General features: G+C 39.6%; 1 protein-coding gene across 6 annotated transcripts in view; it reads left to right on the plus strand.

Moving 5' to 3' along the window:
- The window catches only part of WDR97 (WD repeat domain 97), a 79,578-nt gene extending 64,351 nt beyond the window's left edge, over positions 1-15,227 (plus strand). For all 6 annotated transcript variants that reach the window (XM_072602671.1, XM_072602676.1, XM_072602674.1 and 3 more), the window contains 2 exons: positions 8,085-8,149; positions 8,486-15,227. In XM_072602671.1, the coding sequence (XP_072458772.1) occupies positions 8,085-8,149; positions 8,486-8,691 (271 nt within the window). In that variant the 3' untranslated portion in view covers positions 8,692-15,227. The remainder of the gene's footprint in view (positions 1-8,084; positions 8,150-8,485) is intronic.
- The last annotated feature ends 9,522 nt before the right edge of the window (positions 15,228-24,749 follow it).

Below are 24,749 nucleotides of genomic sequence, written 5' to 3' on the forward strand. Positions count from 1 at the left end.
ATGTCTCCACACCTAAGGGATCCACATAACTGAAGTTCTGTTGAGAAAAGTATTCTCTCTGAGTTCTTCCCTCCCTTCTTATTTGATCTGGGATCTTCCTCAGATGTAGGCCATGGGTCTTATGTGAGAGATGTGTTAATGATAAACTTTGGCAACTGATTGTATATGAGGGATCAGAGTGACAAGTTGAAGATGACACTGGAGTCATGAACCTGGGTGAGTTGGAGGGAAGTAATAGTTTAGAACAATTGGGAAGAAGGATTTGGGTTTTGGAGGGGGAAGAGAATGGATTCTGTTTTGGACATGTCAGCTTTGAGGTACTTACAGGATATCTTGTCCAAAATATATCTGAGTAGGAGTTCTCTCTAAAGCATGTTCCAACAAAAGTCATTGGAGCCTCCACTGGAGCATCTTCAGTGATGGGAATCTGCTCATTCCCTATCAAAGCAACTCATTCTTTTTTATTTTAATTTAAAAAATTTTTTTTAGATAGCTATAATTGTAAGAAAAATGTTTTTTTTCCTAACATTGAACTAAAATCTGCCTTTCTGTGTCTTCTGCCCAAGATTCCTAGTTCTGCCAAACAAAGCAAGTCTAATCTTTTTTCCTTCTGGACATACAATACCACTCTGACCTTCTTCTCTTTTATCTATCCTGTTCATTTGGGAGGAGGCTTACCTTATACTATCATATTCTAGTCTTTAGCTGTATCTCTGCATATCCCAGTGATTATCATATATCAGCCTCTCTTGTCGCATGCCCTCTGGGCTCACTTTCCTAACTTGCACTGGACTGGAAGTTTGAGTTACCAGAGGGTGACTGACTACTTCTTATTTCAAGACTCTAAAGATAATTTAGAGAGATTGTGAATTCTAATACAATCCCTCACAAGTTTCCATCTGGTGTGCTTACCCTCCCCCCAATATAATGATAATGGTTGGTTGGTTATTGTTTTTCATTCTTGAAGAAGACCAAAATGACATCACTATGTTGGAGTCAAAGTACAGTGTTCATCTGTGGCTGATCAGACCAATTTGAGCTTGGAAGGCTGTACCACAGGTCAGGCACAGATCATCTGAATGAACATTTGGATTGGCAATATATCTAAATCTGCATTATCTCACATTTCTTTTGAACTACTGAAATTTTTCTTTGCTTATAGAGTACAGATCTATCTTTGATGTGGGCATGCCATGCTGGCATGTCTTTTGCCAGTGTCTCCCATGTCATGATATTAATGAGAATATGTTGATGGCTCAATGAACCATTATGAATGATGGGCAAGAGGTTCTGGGGGAGCTTAGAAGATACCTTAAGGTGTTCTCCTTCCTACATTTTCTGGGCACACTAAATAATAATCTGTCTTCCCTTCTGCAAACCACACAATGTTTCCTGTACTTGCTGCTATAAGATCTATGAGCACCCAATTATCACCCTCTGGGTGTCTACATCAAACTTTATTTTATTCTAATTGTGGGAGTTCCAAATAGGTGGAGGAGGCAATCAAATAAAACCCTTCTGTGACCTTGTTGGGGAACACCTCTGTGTGGGTACAGAGAAAATGAAGGGTAATGTGGTGACCTGAGAAAGTTGTCTCCTCCTTTCCCCAAGGGAAGGTGGGGGCCAGGTACCTTTGTGATGCTTTGTTCTCACTCCCATTCCTGGGTAAAGGCAGCACAAAATGAGGTTTCATTATCAGTAGGGATACTGGATATCCAAACCTTCAGCAGAGATCAGTTTTGAGGGATTGAACAATGACTTTTGCTTTTCCCTATGAGATGTAGTTACTCAGTACACTGGAGGTAGGGTATCTCTGGTCATAGTACTAAAAGCAGGCTCCCAGTCTCTCAGTCTCTACTAGAGCAAGATAGGAGCTGCTTTTCAAAAGGTGTATAATTTGGCATAGCCCCTGTTAGTGTTCAAGTCCAGAATCCCTGGGACCTTCACGTGCTTCATGGTCTCCAGTCAACCATGTCGTTGATAAATGATACTTGTAATTCAGTGTAGCCCTGGGCATGAGGTAAACCTGAGGTAAACAGTCAGTGGCCTCAGCATTGATTGATGATGGTCTGTTGAGAACACTATGGAAGTATTCAGCCCATCTCTCTAGGATCATATCCTAATCACTAATCAATGTGGCTCCATCAGCACTGAGTAGTTGTGATGCACCATAGGTTTTTGGTCCATAAATAGCTTTCAGGGAATCATAAAAGCTCTTTGAATTGTTACTATCATCTGCCTTCTTACTGAGCCAGAAATCCTACATCTCTCTAAGCTTTGCTTGTACTTTGCTTTTGATGGAATTTAATGCCTTCTTAGAGGTGGATGAACTATTCTGCTGGTAAATCCTGTGGAGTTCTTGTTTTTCATTTCTGAATTTCCCCATCATTTTCATCAAACCAGTCTTGGTGTTTGAGAGTATTCTGACCCAGATGAGCAAATGCAGTGCTGTATACCAGATCTCTGAACACTGCCCACTCCTTTTCTGCTCCACTGTTGCCAACTGTGTGTTGACTCAACTTTCCCTCCAAGTCAGCAGCAAACTGTTCATGCTCAGAGAAGAGCTCTAATTTGTTGACATTAATTCTTCTGGTAGCCATTTTGCCTTGGGGGTGGCGCCTTTGATGAATGCAAATGTGTAGCTTGGAAAGTTTATGATCAGTCCAGCACTCTGCACCACACATTGCCTTTGTCACTCTCACATCTTGTCTGTCTCTTCTCCTTACAATCATATAATCTATTAGATGCCAGCGTTTGCTATGAGGGTGCATCCATGAAGTTTTATTGCATTTAGGTAAATGAAAGACAGTGTTGGTGATGAGAAGGTCATGTGATGCACAAGTCTTCAGCAGTAGATGACCATTGCTGTTGATGTTTCTAACTCCATTCCTCTAGGATTCCCTGCCAAATCTGGTAGTCTGAGCCCACTCTAGCATTTAAGTCACCCAGAATTGTAAGTTTGTCCTCCTTTGGCACACTGATGATAAGGGTCTCTAGGTCTTCATAAAATTTTTCTTTGACTTCATCAAGGTTTGTCATGGTGGGAGCATAGGCACTGATGATGGTGGCATGGCATTTTCCTGCAAGTGGCAATCACATAGTCATGAATCTGTCATTCACTCCTTTTGGCAGGCATACCAGCTTGCTGATTAGATTAGTTTTGATTGCAAAACCCACATCAGCTTCACGGTGTTCCCCTTCACTGCGCCCACTCCAGAAAAAGGTGTATCCAGCTCCAACTCCAGCTTCAGTAAGCTGGCCTTCATTTGCCAACCTTGTTTCACTCAGGGCTGCTATTTGATGGGATACCTATTGAGTTCTCTTGCAATGAGCAGTTCTTTCAGGTCTACTGGATTTTGTGTTGTCTGTTAGTGTGCGCACATTCCATGTGCCGATGGTGAGTGGAATCATCTTTGCATATGTTTTTGTACATTTTTGTGTGTTTTGACCACATAGTGGGATTCCCCACCTGCCCCAGTAATCAGGCCAGGGTGGGGTAAGCAGGCAATGTTTAGGGCACCTTTTCTAGCCCCCTTCCTCACACCAGAAGGTAAGCAGCGCGATCCTTAAAAGGCTGCTCAGACACCCAGGGGGCTGCCGAGTCCCACTGCTGCTTCCAGTGAGAAACGATCCCATGACCTGGGCCGCCTGTGTGCAGGGTTGTGACTATAGCTCCCAGTGTATCAGCATCTGCTGCTTCATCACTTGCATGTCACCACAGGACTTTGAGGCATAATAGTGAAATGGCATGGGCAATGTCTTTTGATTCATGCATAAATTGGATTTAAGTGAGGCAGAGTTGCATGAAGTAGTCAGCCTCACTCTCTCCTCCAGAGTCATCATAGTCCAGTGGTAGGACAGAGTCAAGATGGCTGGTGATTCGGTGTCTAACCAAGCTCTAAGCACTCCACATCACCTGCTCCATCTGCCTTCGTGGCTGTTGGAACAAATTGTTCCCATCCACCCATTCCACCAGATGAAGTCTTCATACACTTTGAGTAGACACCCCCCCTAACACACCAATAGGTTTCAGAACCTCAATCTGGTTTGGCCCGTCTGCCGAAATGGTTTACCGGGGTGTGGCTGCTGCACATGCTGCAGCTTTTTGGAAAAACAGGTGAGTGTTAGGCAGATTAGGTGGACACCAAAGGTGGAAAGAACCCTGAAAAGGGCTTGGTAGCTATCACGCCAAAGGTAGTAGTCCTCCCTGAACACACCCTACACCCCCAACAGCAGTAGGCTTGCTTGGGCGTGTTGTTCAGATCCTCAGAAAAAGAGTATTTGCTTGACTGCAGCTGACACTGGATACAAAGGTTTGAGCAAAGGGCCAAGGTGAAAAATGTGTAGCTCCATGAACCAAATATTCCTATAAATTTGGGAATCTCTTTTTTTACCCCCTGGGGGAGGCTATAGTAAACTGTTTGTCCTTTACCTGCTGCAAGGCATGTGACACTCAAATCCCTTGAGCCCTCAAGACTCCCTTAGATTGTATCAGTAGCCCTGCAAAGCTCAAACTAGCCATCCACTTTCAAAGTTTTTTAAAGGCCAGTCTTCACTTACTCCATCTATCGTTCAACTGGACAATGTGCATAATGTCATCTATGTAATGCAAGGCTGTAACCCCAAGAGTGTAGGAGTCCTTGGATGCCATCCACTCTACTTACAATAGTTCAAGTATAGGACGGAGAAGGTGTACTGCCTCCTCCCCCCCCCCCCCCCCCCCAAATGAGAGCAAATTGGCTCTCTGAGAGCACAGAAAAGAATGCTTTTGCAGAGAGGACTACTTAATTTTTACAGGGGGTCTGAAATCTCCAGGGTTAAGAGTCCTTGGACCTGGACCCCGCCCCTAATCTAAAGTCAAATCTTTGAAGTGAGTCAAGTCGGATTCTGTCTTGTCTTAAAAGGTTGTAGGAGGCAGTGAGGAGGAAGGAGTGGCTGGAATGACACGAGGGTGCCTACCACTCACCGTTCCGCCCGATTTCTCCCTCTGCTTCCCACCCCCCAACATGCACATCTTAGTCTCAGAAATTGGCAATTCCCAAGGATTTCAAGTGCGAGTGCTCAGAACTCCACTCTTTTACCCTGTTCTGATATTTTTGCTATACAAGATTGGGTTTGGGATCCCATCTATGTCTTCTCAAGGAATCCTGTGATCTAATGATTGCCACAAGAAAATAGACTTCCTAGAAGCCACTTCAGGAGGGGAGTACAAAGAACTTGAGGTTTTCCCCTTCCCTTTTTGGGTGAGGTTTTTCCTTCTCTTTCCCCTCTTTCTCCCCTGCTCCTCCCATCCTCCATCATCTCAGCTCCCTTCCCGTGACTTCCAGCAAAAATATTCCCAATGTACTGATAAGGTCTGTCTTGGCTATCACCATTAGGGAACAAGGAGCAATGTCAGTGAAGCTCCACCTTTGGGCAGGTCAGAAGAGGCCAGCAGTCTGACACACAGGCATGACAGAATAACATATGCTCAATGTATCATGTTAACTGTCTCTGGGGGCATTGACTACTTGAAAGGGACTGGTGGTGGGAAATACTTGGCCTACTCAGAATCCCATAGGCATTGGGTGAGGTCTGATCATTCCCTACCAACCTGAAGATGGCCATGGTATTTGAAAGGAGGTCTACTGAAAATCCTCCTCCTCCCCCAATCCCTCTCACAAAGCTAGGAACTCTTGTGTAACCAAGGGGACAACTGTGAGTTCCACTCCCATTCATTAATCATTATGCTGTTTCGCATCTCTGTACTTTCTTCCTTTTGTGGCCTAACTCTTTCAGTTCCCTTCTTAGAACTCCCTCTTTGAGTCATTACTGGTTGGGGAGCAGTGGTTGGTACTTCTCAGAGGACTTCTCTGCTCCATAATGGTGAACAATAACCGTCACAGCAAATGTTTTGCTTCCTTGGCATTTCTTTTGATTTTTCCCTCTCATGGAACCCAAATAGTGCGATCCTTTGAGGTCTTGGGGGAGTAATTCCCTCCACTCTTGAAAGGGAGAATTTCCCCAGGAGCCCCGCTACCTCTTTCCAAGGAGATTCTTCACATCCCTTGGGGTTCCCCATTGCTTTCCTGATACAGACAGGATCAAAGCCCATAACTCATTAGAACTTCTGACACCAATTGTGAGAAGATAGTGGGTGAGGTACTAAGAAGGAATACAAACACAAGTCAGATAGTTGATTACTGGCAGACATATAAGTCTGCAGCTCCCAGACCTCCAGTCTCATAGGCAAGGACAGGCCCAGTGTTGGATATATGGTGGGTAATGTACCCTGATCTAGGTTTCAGATCTCTGTGTCTCTGTCCTTATAGCTAATTGTTGCTGCTGGGCAGATTCACAGGGACCAAGGGATAGGGGAAACTTAGGGGCAGTCAATGAGTGTACAGCCTAGACTTTGACACTCCCCTTTCCCCACTTTGTTGATCATAAAAGTATTGTGATTTAGAAAAGTTTGCTAACTTCCAATACCTGGATTGGATGAAGTTTTTTAAACTGGTTATGCTCAGTAGAGCCTTGCATTCCTTGCCTAAATGTAGGTGACTGAACTAGTATTGGGCACATAGGAATCTCCCAGTAGGTAGGTAGGTAGGTCAGTCAGTATTCAAACATGAAGTCACTTCTGTCAGCTAGAGTCTAACAATAAGACATTCACCTAAGATAAGGAAAGAGTACATGCAAAATAAACAGGCACCATGTGTTTAGGGACATGTGGCAGCAAGGTGGGAGATAACAGCAGCCTGCTCCACCTCTTCAATCAAAGTGATTCACAGCAACATTTTTCACTTGAGAGCTTCCAGGGCAGACAGCAAGAGATTGTCTCCTCAAGTCTTTTGTAGGAGAATTAAGTTCTGACTCCTCAGTCAGTCGGAAATTCTTTGTTACCACATAATACAAACCCCTCAGTTGCTTATGGCTGAAAGAAGTTTCCCCAAGCCTCCCCATGTTGGGTCAAACCCAGGCAGTGAACATCGTCCATTCTCCAAATGTATAACACATTTAAGCATGCCTTTAAGGACTGGACTCTTCATTGGTCAATCTTTCCATTTTACAATATTGTGTATCTTTATCACCTATACTCTGATCCCTGATGCACAGATGTACAAATCCTGATTAGTTACCCTGATGAGAGAATTTCCTCTTTTTCCTATGACACCAAGAGCAAGTATGATAGAATAGATAGAGTCCTGGATTTGGAGTCATTGAGCCTAGATTGGAGTCCTGATTGTACCACTGTGTGACCATGGGTAAGACACTTCAGCTCTCTGAGCTTCAGTCTACTCATGGAAAGTGAGGGGATTGGACAAAATGATTTTCAAAAGTGAATTTTTGTGGATAGTTTTTTTTTTTTTACATCACCTAGATTCCCTTTTATTTCCTTCCCTGATTCCCAGCCCTCCTTTATGACAGAATTTTTTTTTAAAAAAACAAGAAAATTGAATAGGAAGTTAATTGAAAAATTAACTGAATGTATCAAAACACTGAAAAAAAAAATCTTAACAAAAATCTAGGGTGGGAGAAGGTGCAAAGAGTTCCATATTCATGCACCTTAATCTCTATGTAAAGGAATAGGAGGAATTTATCTTCTTCCTCTCTTCTTTGAGATAGTTTAGTTCTTTACAATTTTGCCACACTCATTTTTGTTAAATCACTTTTGTGGTAGTTCTTTCCACTTACCTTATGCTAAATGAATTCTAAGATCTTTCCCAGTGCAAAATCCCAAACCCAATGTGCCTAATATCCTACAAGGTCAGAGGTATATGATCCTCACCTTTAAATTTCAGTTTTCTCTCCTCCTGGGCAACTGAAGGGTCAGAACTGAGAAAACAGAATAAAAGAAAAAGGAGGGGGTATGGGACTAGAAAGAACAGGAGTATAGGAGGCAATTTTAGGGCAAAGAGAGGGGTCTATGAGAGGAAAGGCATTAGTAAAAGAGTTGGACCTGCAGAGGAGGATAGAGCTTCAAAGAAGGGGTAGGGCTAGGTGACCAGTAAGACTGATAATGGGGAAGCCAATGAAAGAGATGGTACTATGAGAGGGAGGTGTGAGGACTGGACCAGACTCATCTGGGTTTCCATTTCTACCAGATCCACTCGAGGCCGAAAGATCCTGCGACTTCAGGAGCGTGGAAGTTCCCTGACAGCCCTGGATGGTGAGTGGTGGGTGGAGTGGGGGTGGGGGGGAATGGAAGGCAGAGGGGGCAGGTAAAGGGCGTAGGTGCCTTCCTTACCTGTCTTCTCCCTCCCACCCTAACCCCCAGCCCTGACGGGTAATCCTGACCCAGTAACCTATCCAACCTTTACCCCACCCTCCATCCTGCTCCCCTGGGCCTGACCCCTCTCCAACCCTGTCTCCTGGCATCCTCAGCATAGCCCTTCCTTTACCCTACTATTTAAATCTCCTAGTTCCTGGATCTCTTTCCTAGACCCCCAGACCCTCTTCCTCTTAATCTTCCTCCCTCCCCTTTACAATTTAATTTCTCCCCTAGCTACTAGGACAACAAATTTCCAGAGGGCCCGATACCGCATGGGCACCATTTCTCGTTCAGTGAAGCTCCCCCTGCCCCGAGTGGAACCAATTCCCTTTCCACCAGTCTGGCCACCTCCATCCCGTCCGCTACCTCCCATGATCCTGGAGGACTCCTTGCAGCGCTATTTCCTACCCAAACTTGCCCGAACAGAGAACTATCATTGAGCCCATCTGGGCCTCTGACTGCCCCCACCCCTACCCCCAACCCAGCCACAGATCAGTCCTTGGCCAGACCCAGCTCAATCTGAACACTCAGAGGGACCCTGATTGTGGATAGACATAGCTACTGACTGGTCCATACTGGCCTAGCCACATGCAGAACCTCAAGCCACAGCTGGCACGGTCCCAAGAGACACTGGACCCAAGAACTGTTTTAGAAATAGGCAGACAGGACTGACAATGGAATAAAGAGAGGATGTTTTTCCTGATACAGACCCCCTGGGACACTGACTTCAACTCTACCTTATACTAGACCAGAAGTAGGTAGTGTCCTGGCAACAGAGTCAGCACCCTGAAGGTTGGATGGGGAAGGTACTGGGCCTCAGAGAACTGTGCCTAGGGGGATAGATGTATCCAACCCATAGCCAACTCTGCACACATTTTCTGAGTCTATGTTGGCACCACGGATGAAACAGAGGTGTTAGGTATGATCATAGATTCAGACCTGAAAGGGACCTTAAAAGAAAACTGAGGCCCCAAAGTAAATTTACCAGCTCAGAAAGAAGTGACTTGCCCCAAATCCTAGGATTAGAGGCAGGACTAGAAACTGGCTATTCTGACCCCACTTGCAGAGCTTTTTCTGCCACATCACATTGGAAATCATTTAAACACAGAATCACAAAATCTCAGAATTGCACAGGACCCCAGAGGCCACCTAGACCAACTCATGACTGAGCAAGAATTTTCCCCATATCAAGCTCGACTGTGGGTCATCCAGCCTCTGTTTGAAAGCCTCCTACCACCTCCATAGTATCTCATTCTATTTTGGGTCCCTTAACATTAGAAAGGTTTTCCTTATGTCAAGCCCAAATTTATCTGTTTGCAACTTTCTGTCATTGCTCTTCATTATGTGTTCTGGGACTAAACAAAAAATCCAATCCTTCTTCTGATATGGTAGCTCTTCATATACTTCAGAGCTACTTAAGGCTACTCTTCTTGATACTAACCATCCCCAGTTCTTTCAAATGATCTTTACAATTCTGCAAAGTATAGAGAGTGACATTTTTGTCTTGACCATCATTCAAACAAGTCTACCTATGAGGTCAAATTTGTCTCCTATGGAAGAATCTCTTGCTTATCTGACTAGTAATTCATATTTAGTACATTTATGTCTAGCTCTACACTCACTCATCCAGAACAAGGCTGGCTATATCTCCCCTTCAGGATTCCAGCCTGAGCCCCCCATTCTGGTGTTCCTCTGCCCCCAACCATCTATATAAAGAAGTACAAAGATTTCCTCTACATCTGAGGGGCACTTTCCCTTATACCACCTCAATCTTAGAGAAGGTGGGTTTAAACTTAATACAGCTTCTACTTAGCATTTACTCTATCAAGTTTATGTCTAAATGTAGCATTGCTGTTAGAGGAGTTAGAAGCTCAGCTACCTCTGAGATGGGTCCCTAGAGTCATTCCTGAATGCTGAACTGGCTGGCCAAAAAAAAAAAAAATCCACCATGGACTCCACTCCCAGACCTCCAAGTGACTCATTCTCCTAACCTTTGGAAATTTACAAAGTTGTAACCATCTCCAATATTCTTCACTTAAAGCAAAGCCATGAGCTCCCACGTCATATTGTGGCTTGATGGGGATAGAAAATCCTATGGCCTCTCTCCCCACCAAAACCATATTCTTTGCCTTTTCACTTGAGTATTTTAGGCAGGAAAAAGCCAGACCAAACAAGAGACAGGCCTTGGTGGTACCTTTTGAATGCACCCCAGTTCCAACTAAGCTGCCAATGGAGGGTCAAGTCTCCTTTTTATTATGGTCTAGTCTATAAAAGACTACAACCAGTTACAGAATGAGAATGCTTCCAGTTGGGGATCAAGGTACTTCTATTATGCATCATTATGGTCTCCTGGAGACAGCTTTCCCAACCTCTTCCACTTAAGGAACCATATCAGCCCCCTGTTACGTGTGTATAAAACATCCAAAGCCATAATTTTTACTACCTGTTCCTTTCCTAAATTTTTGTCTTCTCTGAACTTCTGGAACCCTACTAATTTTTTTTGTCATCATAGTTTACTCTCTGTATTAATTAACTTAATGAATATCTGTAGGCAGTTTTCTCTCCATCTCTCTAAGGTTAAAATCCCCTCTTGCCAGGCCTAGAGGCCTGAGGGCTACCCGAGTCTTACCTTACCTATCGTAGGTCTTCGGCTGGCCAAACCGGATAAACGTATGAAAGAAGAGACTTTCCGGAGTCAAACAAGGGTTAGGCTTTATTCAGGGTCTTGGTTACATGTGCAGGGGGAATTCTTCCTTAGGAGAGAGAGAGAAATCTCCCAAGGAGGCAAAGATCTTACAGTAAGAGATTGGAAGCAGAAGTGGAAGTGGGGAGAGAGGGGGGAGGGAAGAGCGAAGAGAGAAGGAAGAGGGGCCTTCTGTCCTCTAAGGGCCCCTCAGCGCTAAGAGCACCTTCAGGCTTTCCTGACCCTACTTAAGCTCTCCGGCCGCATAGTTTGCACCTGAATACCGTGCCTGTTAGATAACAACAGGTGTGCCCAGATCCGGGCCAGTCTCGAGGGCGGGGATGCTCTCTCCCATCACGTTCTCATGGGAAGAGGCGGAAATGCACGAGATCTCACTCCTCAATTCCCTGCTGTTTCCTGGGGGGCCTCATGAGAACTCTAAGGTTTAGAAGTTCTCACCTTTACCCGCCCGAGACTGTCCACTTGGAACTGAGCTTACACCCCCAACACCCTCTCAATTAGATTTGTAAGACACAGGCAAATAATTCATACCAACCCTTGTTGGTGTACTACATCCCTGGCCAGGAGTCCATCATTCTTGTATTTTTAAGCTGTGATCCAGAAATCCAAATGTCATTCCCAAACACTACTTACTTCAGCAGATGTTTGCTTCCCAATTATTTATTTTCTGAAACCCTTCTCTCTGATGGTCAGCAGTGATGGAAACATTTATCTTTGCTCTTGAGGTTTTTAAGTTTCTTGCCTAGGTTTTATAGTTGAACTACCCTGTGTTGAAAAATGAAGAAACTAATGCCCAGAGAAGTGAAATTATGTGCCCCAAATCACACAGCTAATAAGTAGAAATTCTGGGATTTTAATCCAGCCTTTGGACCATAAATCTAAGGCTCCACTATTGCACATTCCGTGAGGTTCCATAGCCACATAGAAGAGAGAGAAATCCAGGTATTAAGGATTGGTAAAGACCCCAGGTACCATTTGCTTTAGAAAGAGGTGATGATGAAATGTGAATACAGTAAAGTCCTCATGTTCTGAGCTTCACAAGAACATCTGTGAGTGACTACCACACGCTAGGGGATAAATTCAGTCCCACACTTTCTGGATCTTTTTTGTTAGTCTCTTAGTCCTTTGGATCCTATCCTTCTTCCTGGTCAGATCTCATCAATATTCATTAAGGAAATTGGTCCATAGTTTTCTTTCTCTGTTTTGACTCTTCCTAGTTTAGGAATCAGCACCACTATTTGTGGCATAAAAGGAATTTGGTAGGACTCCTTAGCTATTTTTCAAATAGTTTATATATCATTGGAATTAATTATTCCTTAAATGTTTGATACAATTTAATTATAAATCCATCTGGTCCTGGGAATTTTTTCTTAGGGTGCTCATTTATAGCTTATCCCATTTGTTTTTCTAAGATAAATTTATTTAAGCATTCTATTTTCTTTCCATTAATCTAGGCAATTCATATTTTTGTAAATCTTCATCCATTTCCCTTAGATTGTCAGTTTTACTGGCATATAATTGAGCAAAATAACTTCTAATAATTGCTTTAATTTCATCTTCATTGATGATGCAATTACTCATTTCATTTTTGAGACTGGTAATTTGGCTTTCTATCAAATTAAATTAACTAATGGTTTATCCTTTTATTGTTTCTTTTCCCCTAGAATCAGTTCCTAGTCTTATATATTAGTTCAATGTGATTTTTTTTTACTTCCCGTTTTATTAATGTCTTCTTCGATTTTCAGAATTTTCATTATGGGGTTTAATTTGGAGGTTTTAAATTTGTTCTTTTTCTAGCTTTTGCTCTTGTTGTTGCATGTCCAATTTATTGATCTGTTCTTTCTCTCATTTAGAGATATATATTTTTCTCTTAAGTACTGTTTTGGCTGCATCCCATACACGTTGGCATGTTGTCTCACTGTTGTCATTCTCTTTAACAAAATGATTGTTTCTATAATTTGCTCTTTGACTCACTCATTCTTTTGAATTAGATTATTTAGTTTCCAATAGTTTTTTATCTATTCTTCCACAGCCTTTTATTGAATGAAATAGTTATTGCATTATAGTCTGGAAATGGCACATTCCATACTTCTGTTTTTATGCATTTTGTTGTGAAGTTTTTATGCTTTAATACATGGTTAATTTTTGTGAAGGTGTCATGTACAGCTGAGAAAAAAGATATACTCCTTTCTATTCTCAGTCAGATTTCTCCAGACATCCATTATACCTAATTTTTCTAAGATTTTATTCATCTCTTTACCTTCTTTCTTATTGATTTTTATCCTTAGATTTATCTAGCTCTGAGAGGGAGAAAGTTGAGGTCCCCCCACTAGTATAGGATTACTGTCTCTTTCTTCCTAGAATTCATTGACTATTTCTTCAAGAATTTACATGCTATGCCATTTGGGGCACATATGTTTAGTATTGATATTACTTCATTATCTATGGTACCTTTTAGCAAAATGTAGTTTTCCTCCTTATCTCTTTTAATTGTCTATTTTTGCTTTTGCTTTGTCTAAGATCATGTTTGCTATCCCTGCCTTTTTTACTTAAGCTGAGGCATAATAGATTGTACTCCAACCCTTTATTTTAACTCTTTGTGTCCCTCTGTTTCAAGTGTGTCTTTTATAAACCACATATTGATGGATTCTGTTTTCTAATCCATCTGTTCTAATAATTGAAATATAATCCATCTATCCAATCTAATCTGCTGTTCACTTCCATTTTATGGGTGAGTTCACTCCATCCACACTCACAGTTATGATTACTAACTGTGTACTTCCCTTCATCCTATCTTCTTTCCATTTATCCTTCTCCTCTTTTTACCCTGTCTCTCCTCTAGTCTATTCTGCTTCTGATCACTGCCTTTCTTAATCTGTCCTCCACTTTCTCTTATCCCTTTTCTCTCCTCCTTCCCTGTTAGTTGAGTGTGTGATATACACACACAGGTGTGTGTGTATATATATACATGCATACACACATACATAATACACATACACACACATATATATATACACACATATATATTTCTCTTTTTGAGAGTGTGTGAGGTCCAAGCATTGCCCACCTTCTCCATTTCCCCTTCCACTATAAAAGCTTTTCTTGCATGCCTCTTTTATGTGAGATAATTTTTCCCATTCTTTCCTTTCCTTGTTTCTTCTCCCAAGGCATTCCTCTTTCTTACCCATCCATTTTTTTTTCACATCACCCAAAATAATTGTCTCATTCCATGCCCTCTGTCTATGTAGAATCCTTTTAATGGCGCTAATGATAAAGTTCTTAGAAGTTACATGTATCATCTTCCCACACAGATATGCAAACAATTTAGCTTTTTTTGCATCTCTTATGATTGCTCTTTTATATTTACCTGAACCTAATTCTTGTCTGAAATGGACAAAGCAAAGTAGAAAACCTACATATACAAACAGTTTGGTGTAGAATACATCAAACTCAAGAGGGAGGTGGGGAGTGGATTAAAGTGTAGAAAGTGAGATTTAGTGGAAGCATGATACCAGGGAGGAAATAGTCATTAGCAAAACAGACTTCTTGAGGAACCAAGATGGAGTAGAGACTAAAACCCAGGCAAACACTCTCTCAATATTCCCCTCCAAAAAACTTTAAAATAACATCAAGTTGTATTCTGGAGTGGCAGAACCAACAAAAGGTCAGGGTGAGACATTTATCCAGCCTGAGACAATTTGAGAGGTTGGCAGGACAAGTCAGTGACTTAAGGGCAGTAGCTTAGAATGTAGCAGCAGCAGCAGGTGGCTTTGGAGGCTGCTGTAATAGCGGAGGCTGCTGTAATAGCAGCGGCAACAGTTTGGGGAACTCTAGAGCTCAAGGATGATAAGGGAGTCAGACAACTGGTCAAAAAGAAACTACAGGGGACCCTGATCTGACCCTGAGTTCAGGATCTGGCTCTGTTTGGCAACTCTATTGCTCGTATGCAGTTCTGAATCACAGTTCCAGGGTAGAGAGGAGCCCTTGTGTTCAGTCACAAGGGAGCAGGGTCACAGTTCCAGGGCAGAGACCTGGAAATAGTTTGAGGAGAGATAACTTAAGAATTATAAAATTCTCAGAAACATTATAGCCAAATTCCAGAGCTCCCAGGTCAAGGACAAAATATTGCAAGTAACCAGAAATAAGCCATTCAGATATTGTGGAACCACACATGTGGCTTGGAATATGATATTCTGGAGGGCAAAGGAGCTAGAATTACAACCAAGAATAATTCACTCAGCAAAACTGAATATAATCCTTTGAGTTGGCAGGGGTGGGGAGGAAAAGGGGAGGGGAGAATAGATATTCAATGAAATAGAAGACTTTCAATCATTCCTGATGAAAAGACCAGAGTTGAATAGAAAATTTGATTTTCAAATACAAGACTCAAAAAAAGCACAAAAATCATAAGGAATTTAATAAGATTAAACTGTTTACATTCCTATGTGGGAAGATGATACTTGTAATTCCTAAGAACTTTATTATCATTATTAGGGCAATTAGGAGGAGTAGACATAGATAGAGGGCACAAGTGTGTGTTGACTATAAGATGATACCTAAAAAAATAAAATTAAGGGGTGAGAAAGAGGGATGCACTGGGAAAAGGGGGAAGGGAGAGGTAGAATGGGATAAATTATCTCACATAAAAGAGGCACAAAAGGAAGAGCTTTTACACTAGAGGGGAAAATGGGGGTGGGGAGTGTCAGGCAGTGCTTGAATCTTACTCTCATCAATATTGGTTCAGAGAGGGAATAACATTCATTCTCAGTTGGGTATAGAAATGGGGAAAATTTTCTCACATAAAAGAGCTTTTATGGTGGAGGGGAAAATGGGGCACGGGGAGCAGGCAACATTTGAACCTTACTTTCATCTCATATATATATATATACATATACACATATATGTACACACACATATATGTATATACGCACACATATGTATGTATGTATACAACTCAGTTGAGCATAGAAATCTATCTTACTCAAAAGGGAAATAGGACAGAAAGAGGATAAGGGAAAGAGGAATGGTGATTTAAAAAAAAAGTACAGATTAAGGAAAGCAGTGGTCAGAAGCAAAACAGACTTTTGAGGAAGAATGGAGTAAAAAAAGACAGAATGAATGAAAGTGAACAGTTAGTGATTATAACTGTGAGTGTGACAATGGGATGAATTCACCCATAAAATGGAATGGAGAACAAAATGGATTAGAAACCAGAATCCAACAATATTTTGTTTACCAGAGAGACACATAGAGCTTAAAGGATTGGAGCAGAATTTTTTATGCTTCAACTGAAATAAAAAAGGCAAGGATAGCGATCATGATCTTAGTCAAATCAAAAGCAAAAATAGACCTAATTAAAAGAGATAATCAGAGAAACTACATTTTACTAAAAGACAATGAAGAAATAAAAAAAATCTACATCTAATTTCTCTGATAAAGACCTTATTTTTCATATATATAGAAACTAAGTCAAATATATAAAAATAAGAGCCATTCCCCAACTGATAAATGGTCAAAGGATATGAGCAAACAATTTTCAGAAGAATAAACTGAAACTATCAATCATCATATGAAAAATGCTCTAAATTACTATTGATTAGGAAATGCAAATTAAAATGACTCTGAGATACCAATTCATATCTATCAGATTGGCTAACATGCTGGAGGGTATATGAAAAAACAGATACACTAATGCACTGTTGGTAGAGTTTTGAACTGGTCAGATCATTCCGGAGAACAATTTGAAACTATTTCCAAAGGGTTATGGAACTGTTTAAACCCTTTTACTCAGCAATACCACTACTAGATGTGTATCTTAAAGAGGTCAAAGAAAAAGAAAAAGGACCTATATGTACAGAAATATTTATAGAAGCACTTTATGTGGTGGCAAAGAATTGGAAACTGTGGGAATGCCCATCCACTGGGGAATGGCTGAACATGTTATGTTATATGATTGTGCTAAATGAAATGAGCAGAATGATTTTGGAAAAACCTGGGGAAATCTATATGAACTGATGCAGAATGAAGTGAGCAGAATCAGATCATTGTACATAATAACAATATTGTAAGAATGATCCACTGTGAAAGATTTAGCTACTCTGACCAATACAGTGAACCAAAACAATTCTGAATACTCTTGGTGAAAATGCTACCCCTCTCCAGAGAGAGAACTGGTGAACTCTGAGTGCAAATTGAAGTATAATTGTTTCACTTTATTTCTCCTCTTTTGCTGTTTGCTACATGGCTAACATGGAAATATGTTTTGCATGATTTCACATATACAACTGATATCACATTGTTTGCCTTCTCAATTGGTGGGGGAGGGACTGGAGGGAAAGAGAGAATTTGGAAATCAAAAATGTTTAAAAAGATTGCTACAACAATCTTTGTTGTAATTTATAAAGCCAAAATTCTTTTTATAACAATAAAGATTGTTCTAACAATCTTTGGAAAGATTGTTATAAATTAATAATAAAAATGTTTAAAGCTTTCTGATTCTAAAAAAAATTAAAAGAAGGTAGTGGTGATTAAAAAAAAGAACTATACTAATGAGATTCCTTAGACTGCCTCTTAGATGATTGGGAAATGGCTGAATAAATTATGGTATGTGAATGTAATGGAATATTATTGTACCATAAGAAATGACAAAACACAATTTCAGAAAATCTTAGGTTGTATGAATTGATACAGAGTGAAGTAAGCAGAAACAGGAGAAACAAGAATAATATTGTCAAGAAAAAGAACAACTTTGAAGATGTAAGAACTTCAATCAAAGCAATGACCAACTGTGTCTCCAGAGTAGTTGTCCTAAAGCATGGTACCATCTCTTGACAAAAAGGTGATGGACACAAGATACAGAAAAGAGATATTTATTTTTAACATATCCAATGTGTGAATGGGCAGCTAGGTGGTGTTATGGATAAAATGTTGGTCCTGGAGTCAGGAAGACTCATCTTCCTCAGTTCAAGTCTGGTCTCAGACATGTTCTAGTTGTGTGACCCTAGGCAAGTCACTTCATTTTGTTTGCCTCAGTTTCCTCATCTGTCAAGTGAGCTGGAGAAGGAAATGGCAAACCATCCTAGTATCTTTGTCAAGAAAACCCCAAATGGGCTCATGAAGTCATGAATGACTGATAATGACTGAACGGCAACGTGTGAATCCATTTTGTATGACTGTGCTTATTTTAAGAATCTATTTTTATCTCTCCCATTTATTTCTCCTGGCAAATTGGCTTGGGAGGGTGGTGTAGAAAGGACATAGCAAAAGTGATGCTGAAAAAAACCCATTCAAACCTTTTAAAATATGTATAGAGTAGAACAGAAGGAAGTTCAGAAGGAAGCATAGAGAAGCAGAGAAATTTTGAAAGTAATGTGTAGAATTTATTATATACTTTTTAAAAAATCAATTATGAAATATCAATAATAGCATTTCTACAGCACTTACTATGTGTCAGGTACTGTGTTAAGCATTTTTACAAATATTACCTCATTTGGTCATTGCAACAACTCTGGGAGGTAGTTGCTGTTATTATCCTTATTTTACAGATAGGGAAACTGAGGCAAACTGAGGTTAAGTGACTTGTCCAGGATCATACAGCTAGTAGGTGTCTGAGAGCAGATTTTAATTTAGGTTTTCTTGACACCAAGCCCAGCACTCCATCTACTAGTTGCCTAGGTTTCATGAAATTCATGGTTTCATGTAGAATCCTCTTTTGCATTCCACTCTTTGTATGGAAATGGGTTTTTTTTGCACTTAAGTCTTTATATTTTGTATCTTTTATACTTAAGTTTAGGATAAGTTTTGTATTTAAGTTTAGGATAAAAATGAAATTAAATTACACATTTTTAAATTTAAAAAAAGAATAAATATAAATGAGTTAAGCACAAGGTAGTTTAGAAGAGAAGGCAACAGTGGTTGAGAGAGCTCAGAAGTGAGGTCTGTGGGTGTTGTTTAAGCTGTTTCCTGAAGGAAGAGAGGGTTTCTGTGTTGTAGTGGGGAAAACACAGTACCTCCCAGGTGTGGACTATGGCCATTGCAAAGGCATGAAAGGTGGAATGCTGTAGTTGATAAACAGAGAAGACCAGTTTGGCTGGATCACAGAGTGTGGGATATAATATCTAGTGAGCAGGAGAGGTTTGGTGATACATTTATTTTCATTAAGGATATTGAAGAAAAATCAGCAATAACTGATTCAGACAGGCAAAAGCCAGCTAAGGAAAAATAAGCAGGTGTTCAAAGGAGAAATCTAGTCAAGGACATATGTGCTTTGCACCTACCTCAAAGGGTTGCTAGAAGATTAAATGAGAATATTTGTAACGTGCTTAGTACAATATCTGACATATGACAGGTGCTTAATAAATACTTGTGTAACCCTTGGCTCAAAGAGCCAATTACATGGATCTTCATTGATGGAAACTGATTGCTTATTATTCCTCACCTGCTTGAGGAACCCCAAATTGGTGAGAGATGGAGACAAGAAAGATCTTCTGGCTCTTAGTTTTGAGAGAGAAGTCACACAATTCTAGATTCTCTTCAGGTCCTTAAAGCAAGAAAATACTATGGGAAGAAGCTGATATGTAGAGGAACATACACTTTGATCATGTCCTTATTCTCAGTTTACTACACTCTGAACCTTAGGGAATTCCCTTCAGTGAGATCTTGGACTCTTTCTTTTGGTTGAGTTTTCTCATTCTCCTTGGGAAAGCCGATCCTTCACTCTGAGTGATGTTTGGTATATATTTTCATATGTATACTTTCTCTAATTTCTGTATGCTTAGTATAAATTAGTCTCCATTTTCTGAAACTTCAGAGAATTTCAGTTTATATATTATTTGTTGTTTCTGTCCTTACCTAAATCCTGTATCTGGTGTAAGAATCTTTTAAAATGTGAAGGTCCAACCATGAAATGAGCTCATCTGCCTTTTAAAATTATCAGACATATTTTAATAAAGGAGAAATAACTTCACTTACTTTTACCACTATCCTATACATTTTTGTATAAAATTCCAAGTTTGAAATCTTATTACCAAAACATGCTTAAAGCTTGAATTTCCATGATAGATAAATTTGGAAGCCTTCTCATAGGAATCAGACTGATCCTGTTGCTTTTCTCAAAATTTGCTTTCCTTTGTTAATTAGACATCTATCTTATTACATCTTTGCCTTATTACTTGAAATAATAATTTCCTCCTATGGAGGATGTTATTTCTATATTATATTTATTTGGCCATGAATGTAAGTTAAAATTGTAAGCTATTCATTCTTGCTCCTATCATAGTAACTCAGAGATGCTTGAATTTCCATCTATTTAATAGATTTAGTACTGTACTTACAGAACATATTGATTATATATATTTGCTATAAAAGAAAAGGAGGGATAATATCATATATCATAACAGAAGGAAAGAACTTTGTTATCTCTGTTTGATTCCAGGCATAAGTCATATCTGACAGCCAATCATGTAGTCACTAGATGCTGAAATCAGGGCTCAGGATTAATCAGGTGGGGAATTTTCCTTTTCAGAAAGGAAATAGCACAATTGGGAAGTAGAGTCAAGAAGATCCTACCTAGGCTGTGTCCAAGGTTGTCCTCAAAACTCTTCCCAGATACAGATATTCAACCTGTAGCCGTTTTCAGCCTGCAGCCCATGCCATTCTACTATTGGCTTCATGACACATGATACATGTTCCCTGTAATCAAAGCTCAAAACAGTAGTAAATTGCAGTACCATGAAGTCTTGAATAGCAAGTCTTAATAATCAGGACTTCAGATAAGGTTGACTCTTGAGGATCACATATCCTAAATAAGAATTTAATTTCACACTGGTAACAGTAAGATTGATCACAGAAAAATACTACTGCTCTCAGAATTCCTTTAAACAATGGGAACATCTTAAGGTAGGTCTTAAGCAGTTTGCATAAATTTCTGCACATGTTCTAATTTCAAACTTAAAATAACATTAGATTTTCCATTAAGATAATGCAAAAGAGCTCATAAGTTACTACTCTGCACTAACATAACTGTTTGTACTGGAATCCCATTCCAGCTTAAACAAACAAATGGTTCCTAACTTTAACCTCACAGGTTGATGAATTTATGTCCTTGTTTCACAAATTTGTTTATTCTTCTCTAATTATACTCAGTCTGGAAGAATCAGACACTTTAGGAATTGAATCTTATGCATATAAGTTCAAACACTAATTTAACTCTTGCTTAGGCCATGGAGTGACTACAAATTCAGATCAAAACAACAAATCCTCTTCTGCTTTACAGTTTATTACATTAATTTAGCAAAAAATTATCTTGAAAATAAAAATTTACTAGGTCTTTTAAAAAATCACACAAGAGATTATTTCCATCAAAATATTCCTTCTAAAAGTATTTCCCCTTATTTAAAAACATTTTAAAATTTATCCTGATGTTAAGAGGAATAATAACTAAACTTTCATGAAGAAAATTAGTTGGATAGTTTTAAAATGATAGATCTCTCTCTCTTCCTCCTTGAAGCAAAAATAAACTTTAAACATTGGAATTCATTAAAACTAAACTGATGTAAAATGTTCTTAAGTAAAATAAATTTCCAAAGTATTATAACTAAATTCCTAGCTATAACAATTCCTGGATATCACAAAGTTCCTTAATCAAAAAGGTGTTTGTAATGGAGAGATTATTTTTATAAGTCAAGAAGAGCATACCCAATTAAATTAAATTAGCCTTATCACAATAACAGAGTTTACCAGGTCTTTAAAAATTTACTTAGTATCTTTTCTTTCCTTTATCTTTAAATATATCACTAGAAATTAATTACATTCTGAAATCTCACATAGATAGTGAATGTAGTAGTCCATAAACCTACAAATTAACACACATAAATATATCTGTAGATGAAACACTGAAAATTACACCCCTATTTTTCCCCCAAGGATTCTTGTTTGCTCATTAGGAATTCTACAATAAGGAAAGTTTTTTATAAGAACTTTAGGTGAAACTTCTCCTTAAATATAGACAAAACTTGAAAGTTTATCCTAGCACATTCACTGGCACTGTTTTTTGGTGTAATTTTTAATGTAATCATCTAAATTATAAGAGGAATTGTTTTTTCAACAACATAGTTGATATACTGCTTAACAAATTACATAATTTAGAAATGCAACAATGTTCTAAGCGTTACTATGTATTTAAAATTGAAACAACCCATTATCAATTTAGGTGAATGTATTTCTAAATCTCCTTGCACAGAGAATCATTCATTTCATCATTAATATGTTGAAGCTATAACTTTATACCACCATATACATTTTCATAATAGCCAAGATTTCAAATGAAAAAATGTGCTATCATAGTAAATATCAGTATTATTATTATTATTACCTATTTACAATCAAATACACCTCATTAAATATTAAGTTTTCAAATAATCTAATTTTATCACATCCTTTTAAAAACCCAAGTCAAATGCAACAAAATCCAGATTAAAAATTGCTTTAGCACCATTTCTACCTCACAATGGTCTATCAAATTTTACAATCTAAGAGAGTTCAGAAATACAATATTGGAAATACAGTAATAACACAAACAATAAACAAGATGACATCAATTGCATTTTCAGATCATCACATATAGAAATTATTGATAATATTGCTTTTGATATTTAAAAACCACTTCAAAGTTATCAGGTTTGGAACAATTACTTTAAATTAGAGATTATATAATGCTGTGTCTAACATATGTCAGTTATTGTGTTAAACAATTTACAATCATTATATCATTTGTATCCCATAACAATCATTATCATTTTGCCTTTGCAAATCAGGAAATTGGGCAAACAGGGATAAAATAGCTTGCCAAAAGTTGATACATTGTACAACTGGAACAGAGAAATATGAAGTTTACCAAGACCAGAAACTGGCTTCTTACATCATAGTGGCACATCAGGCCTTGTGGGGACTCAGGTGACTGATGCCAAGGGCTTCCCAGTGGTGATAATTCTTGGTGGCAGGGCTTAGGGAATGCTTGCCACAGGCCCAACCTGTCTACCTGTCCTTTGCCCCACAGGTGTGGAATTTATTGAGCTTGGGGCAGTTTGCAGCTGCTGGGGCAGGGTGAGCAAAATGTATAGGATCTGGGTGACATTTCCAAGCTTTGCCTAGATGAGTGGGCTGCAAGGTGTCCAGGGGCACAGAGCCATTAGGGCCACTGCCACTGTGTGATTGTTGCTTCTCCCCTCCTTTTGCCAGGTGGGGAAGAATGATTTAAGTTTTCCCTATAATTGTCCAGTATTCTCTTCTCTTACTCTGATCTAGGACATGAGGGGTTAACAAGAACCTTTGTGGCTGTTAAAACTCCATGTACTTAGGGAGGGAGTGTGGAATGCTAAGCAATCAGGATTGGCAGGAGGTGTTTCAGCAGCTCCTGGAATTATCCCAAAAGTCTCAGGAGTTTTCTCCTGCAATCCAAAAATGATCAATTTTCAAACTCCTTAATGCTTAATCTCAAAATCTCCAAAATCTGCTAAGATGTCTTTAGCTGTATCTAACTTTCATTGTAGCTCCACATTGGCCAGAACAGGAACCACAAGGAAAAGAATATTACAGGTTTGTTTGTTTGATTTTCTAGCTGCAGCTCTTAGAAGTCTCTGACTTGCCTGTGTTTTAAATTTTACAAGGTAATAGATTCATTCACAGCACACACAATATGAACACAGAGACACATACTGACAGACAAATTGACAGGACAAATACAAACATAGCTCATAATTAATGACAGGGAGAGGGCGAATGAGAGGCTTGTCAGAAATCCCTATCACAGATTGGCTGTTATAATTCTGAGGAAGAGGGGTTAGGAGATTTACAAGGATTGAAGACCTGACAGGGGAGCCTTGGCACCCCTAGAGTTTCTGACTTTCCATAACCTTGAAACGGGTCCTACATTCAGATTTCCAATGCTTCAGTTTCTTGCAATAGTGACAAATACCACGTTTGCAGTCCCTTACCATATTAAGAGTGGGTTGTGGGGGTGGGATGGGAGCTGTTTGAACCTCCCTTTTTGCTTTAAGGTCCTCCTCAACCTGTGTTGCTAACATCTGGGCAAGTTGGGAGGCAAGCTCAGCTATAAACTTTGGGAAACTCTTAAGAGAAAAGGGGGAGGCAAGAGGCAAGGAACAGGAAAAAGTCAAGGAAGAGGAGGAGTGAAGGTTGGAAGAGAAAGACAGGCTGGGGACTGCTGGGCAAAAGGGGAGAGTGGGATGGAAGGAATTAGCCAGTAATGGGGGAAAGGGTAAATCAGCTGCTTGATCCTTAAGGGAAGAGACTTCTGTCTTTTGTTCTTTCTCTGCCTTCTCAGCAAACCAACTATGAAAACATTCCCACTCCTGGCCAGATGTTTTGTTGGTCTTTAAACTTAATTTGGTTTTGAAATAAAGTAACTTGGACTGGTCAGAAGCCCCCCATCATGGCCAACGTAATTTGGGGCTATCTTTAGTTAATGGACACTAGCATTGGCAATACTTGTGATCACCAGGTTGGTAATGGCTTTTCATATAAGAGGCAGTGGTCTTGTGAGCCGTATTTCAAGTTTTAGTTACTAATAATTAATTTTCCTAGATCGATCCTTACCTCTAGGGGACCTAAGTAATAGAGAGTTTGAATGCAGACTTGATCCCTGCCTCCAGAGCTAGCTTAAAGGGAATTGCCAAGCTAGTGGGAGTCTGGTAGAAGCTGGGAATAGGGGAACTTACCCAACCCCGTCAAGGTTAAGACTCCAAGAAAAAGGAATCCTGAGACCCCTGAGTCACT

Source organism: Notamacropus eugenii, chromosome 4 (assembly GCF_028372415.1).
Source record: "Notamacropus eugenii isolate mMacEug1 chromosome 4, mMacEug1.pri_v2, whole genome shotgun sequence".
Lineage (NCBI taxonomy): Eukaryota > Metazoa > Chordata > Mammalia > Diprotodontia > Macropodidae > Notamacropus > Notamacropus eugenii.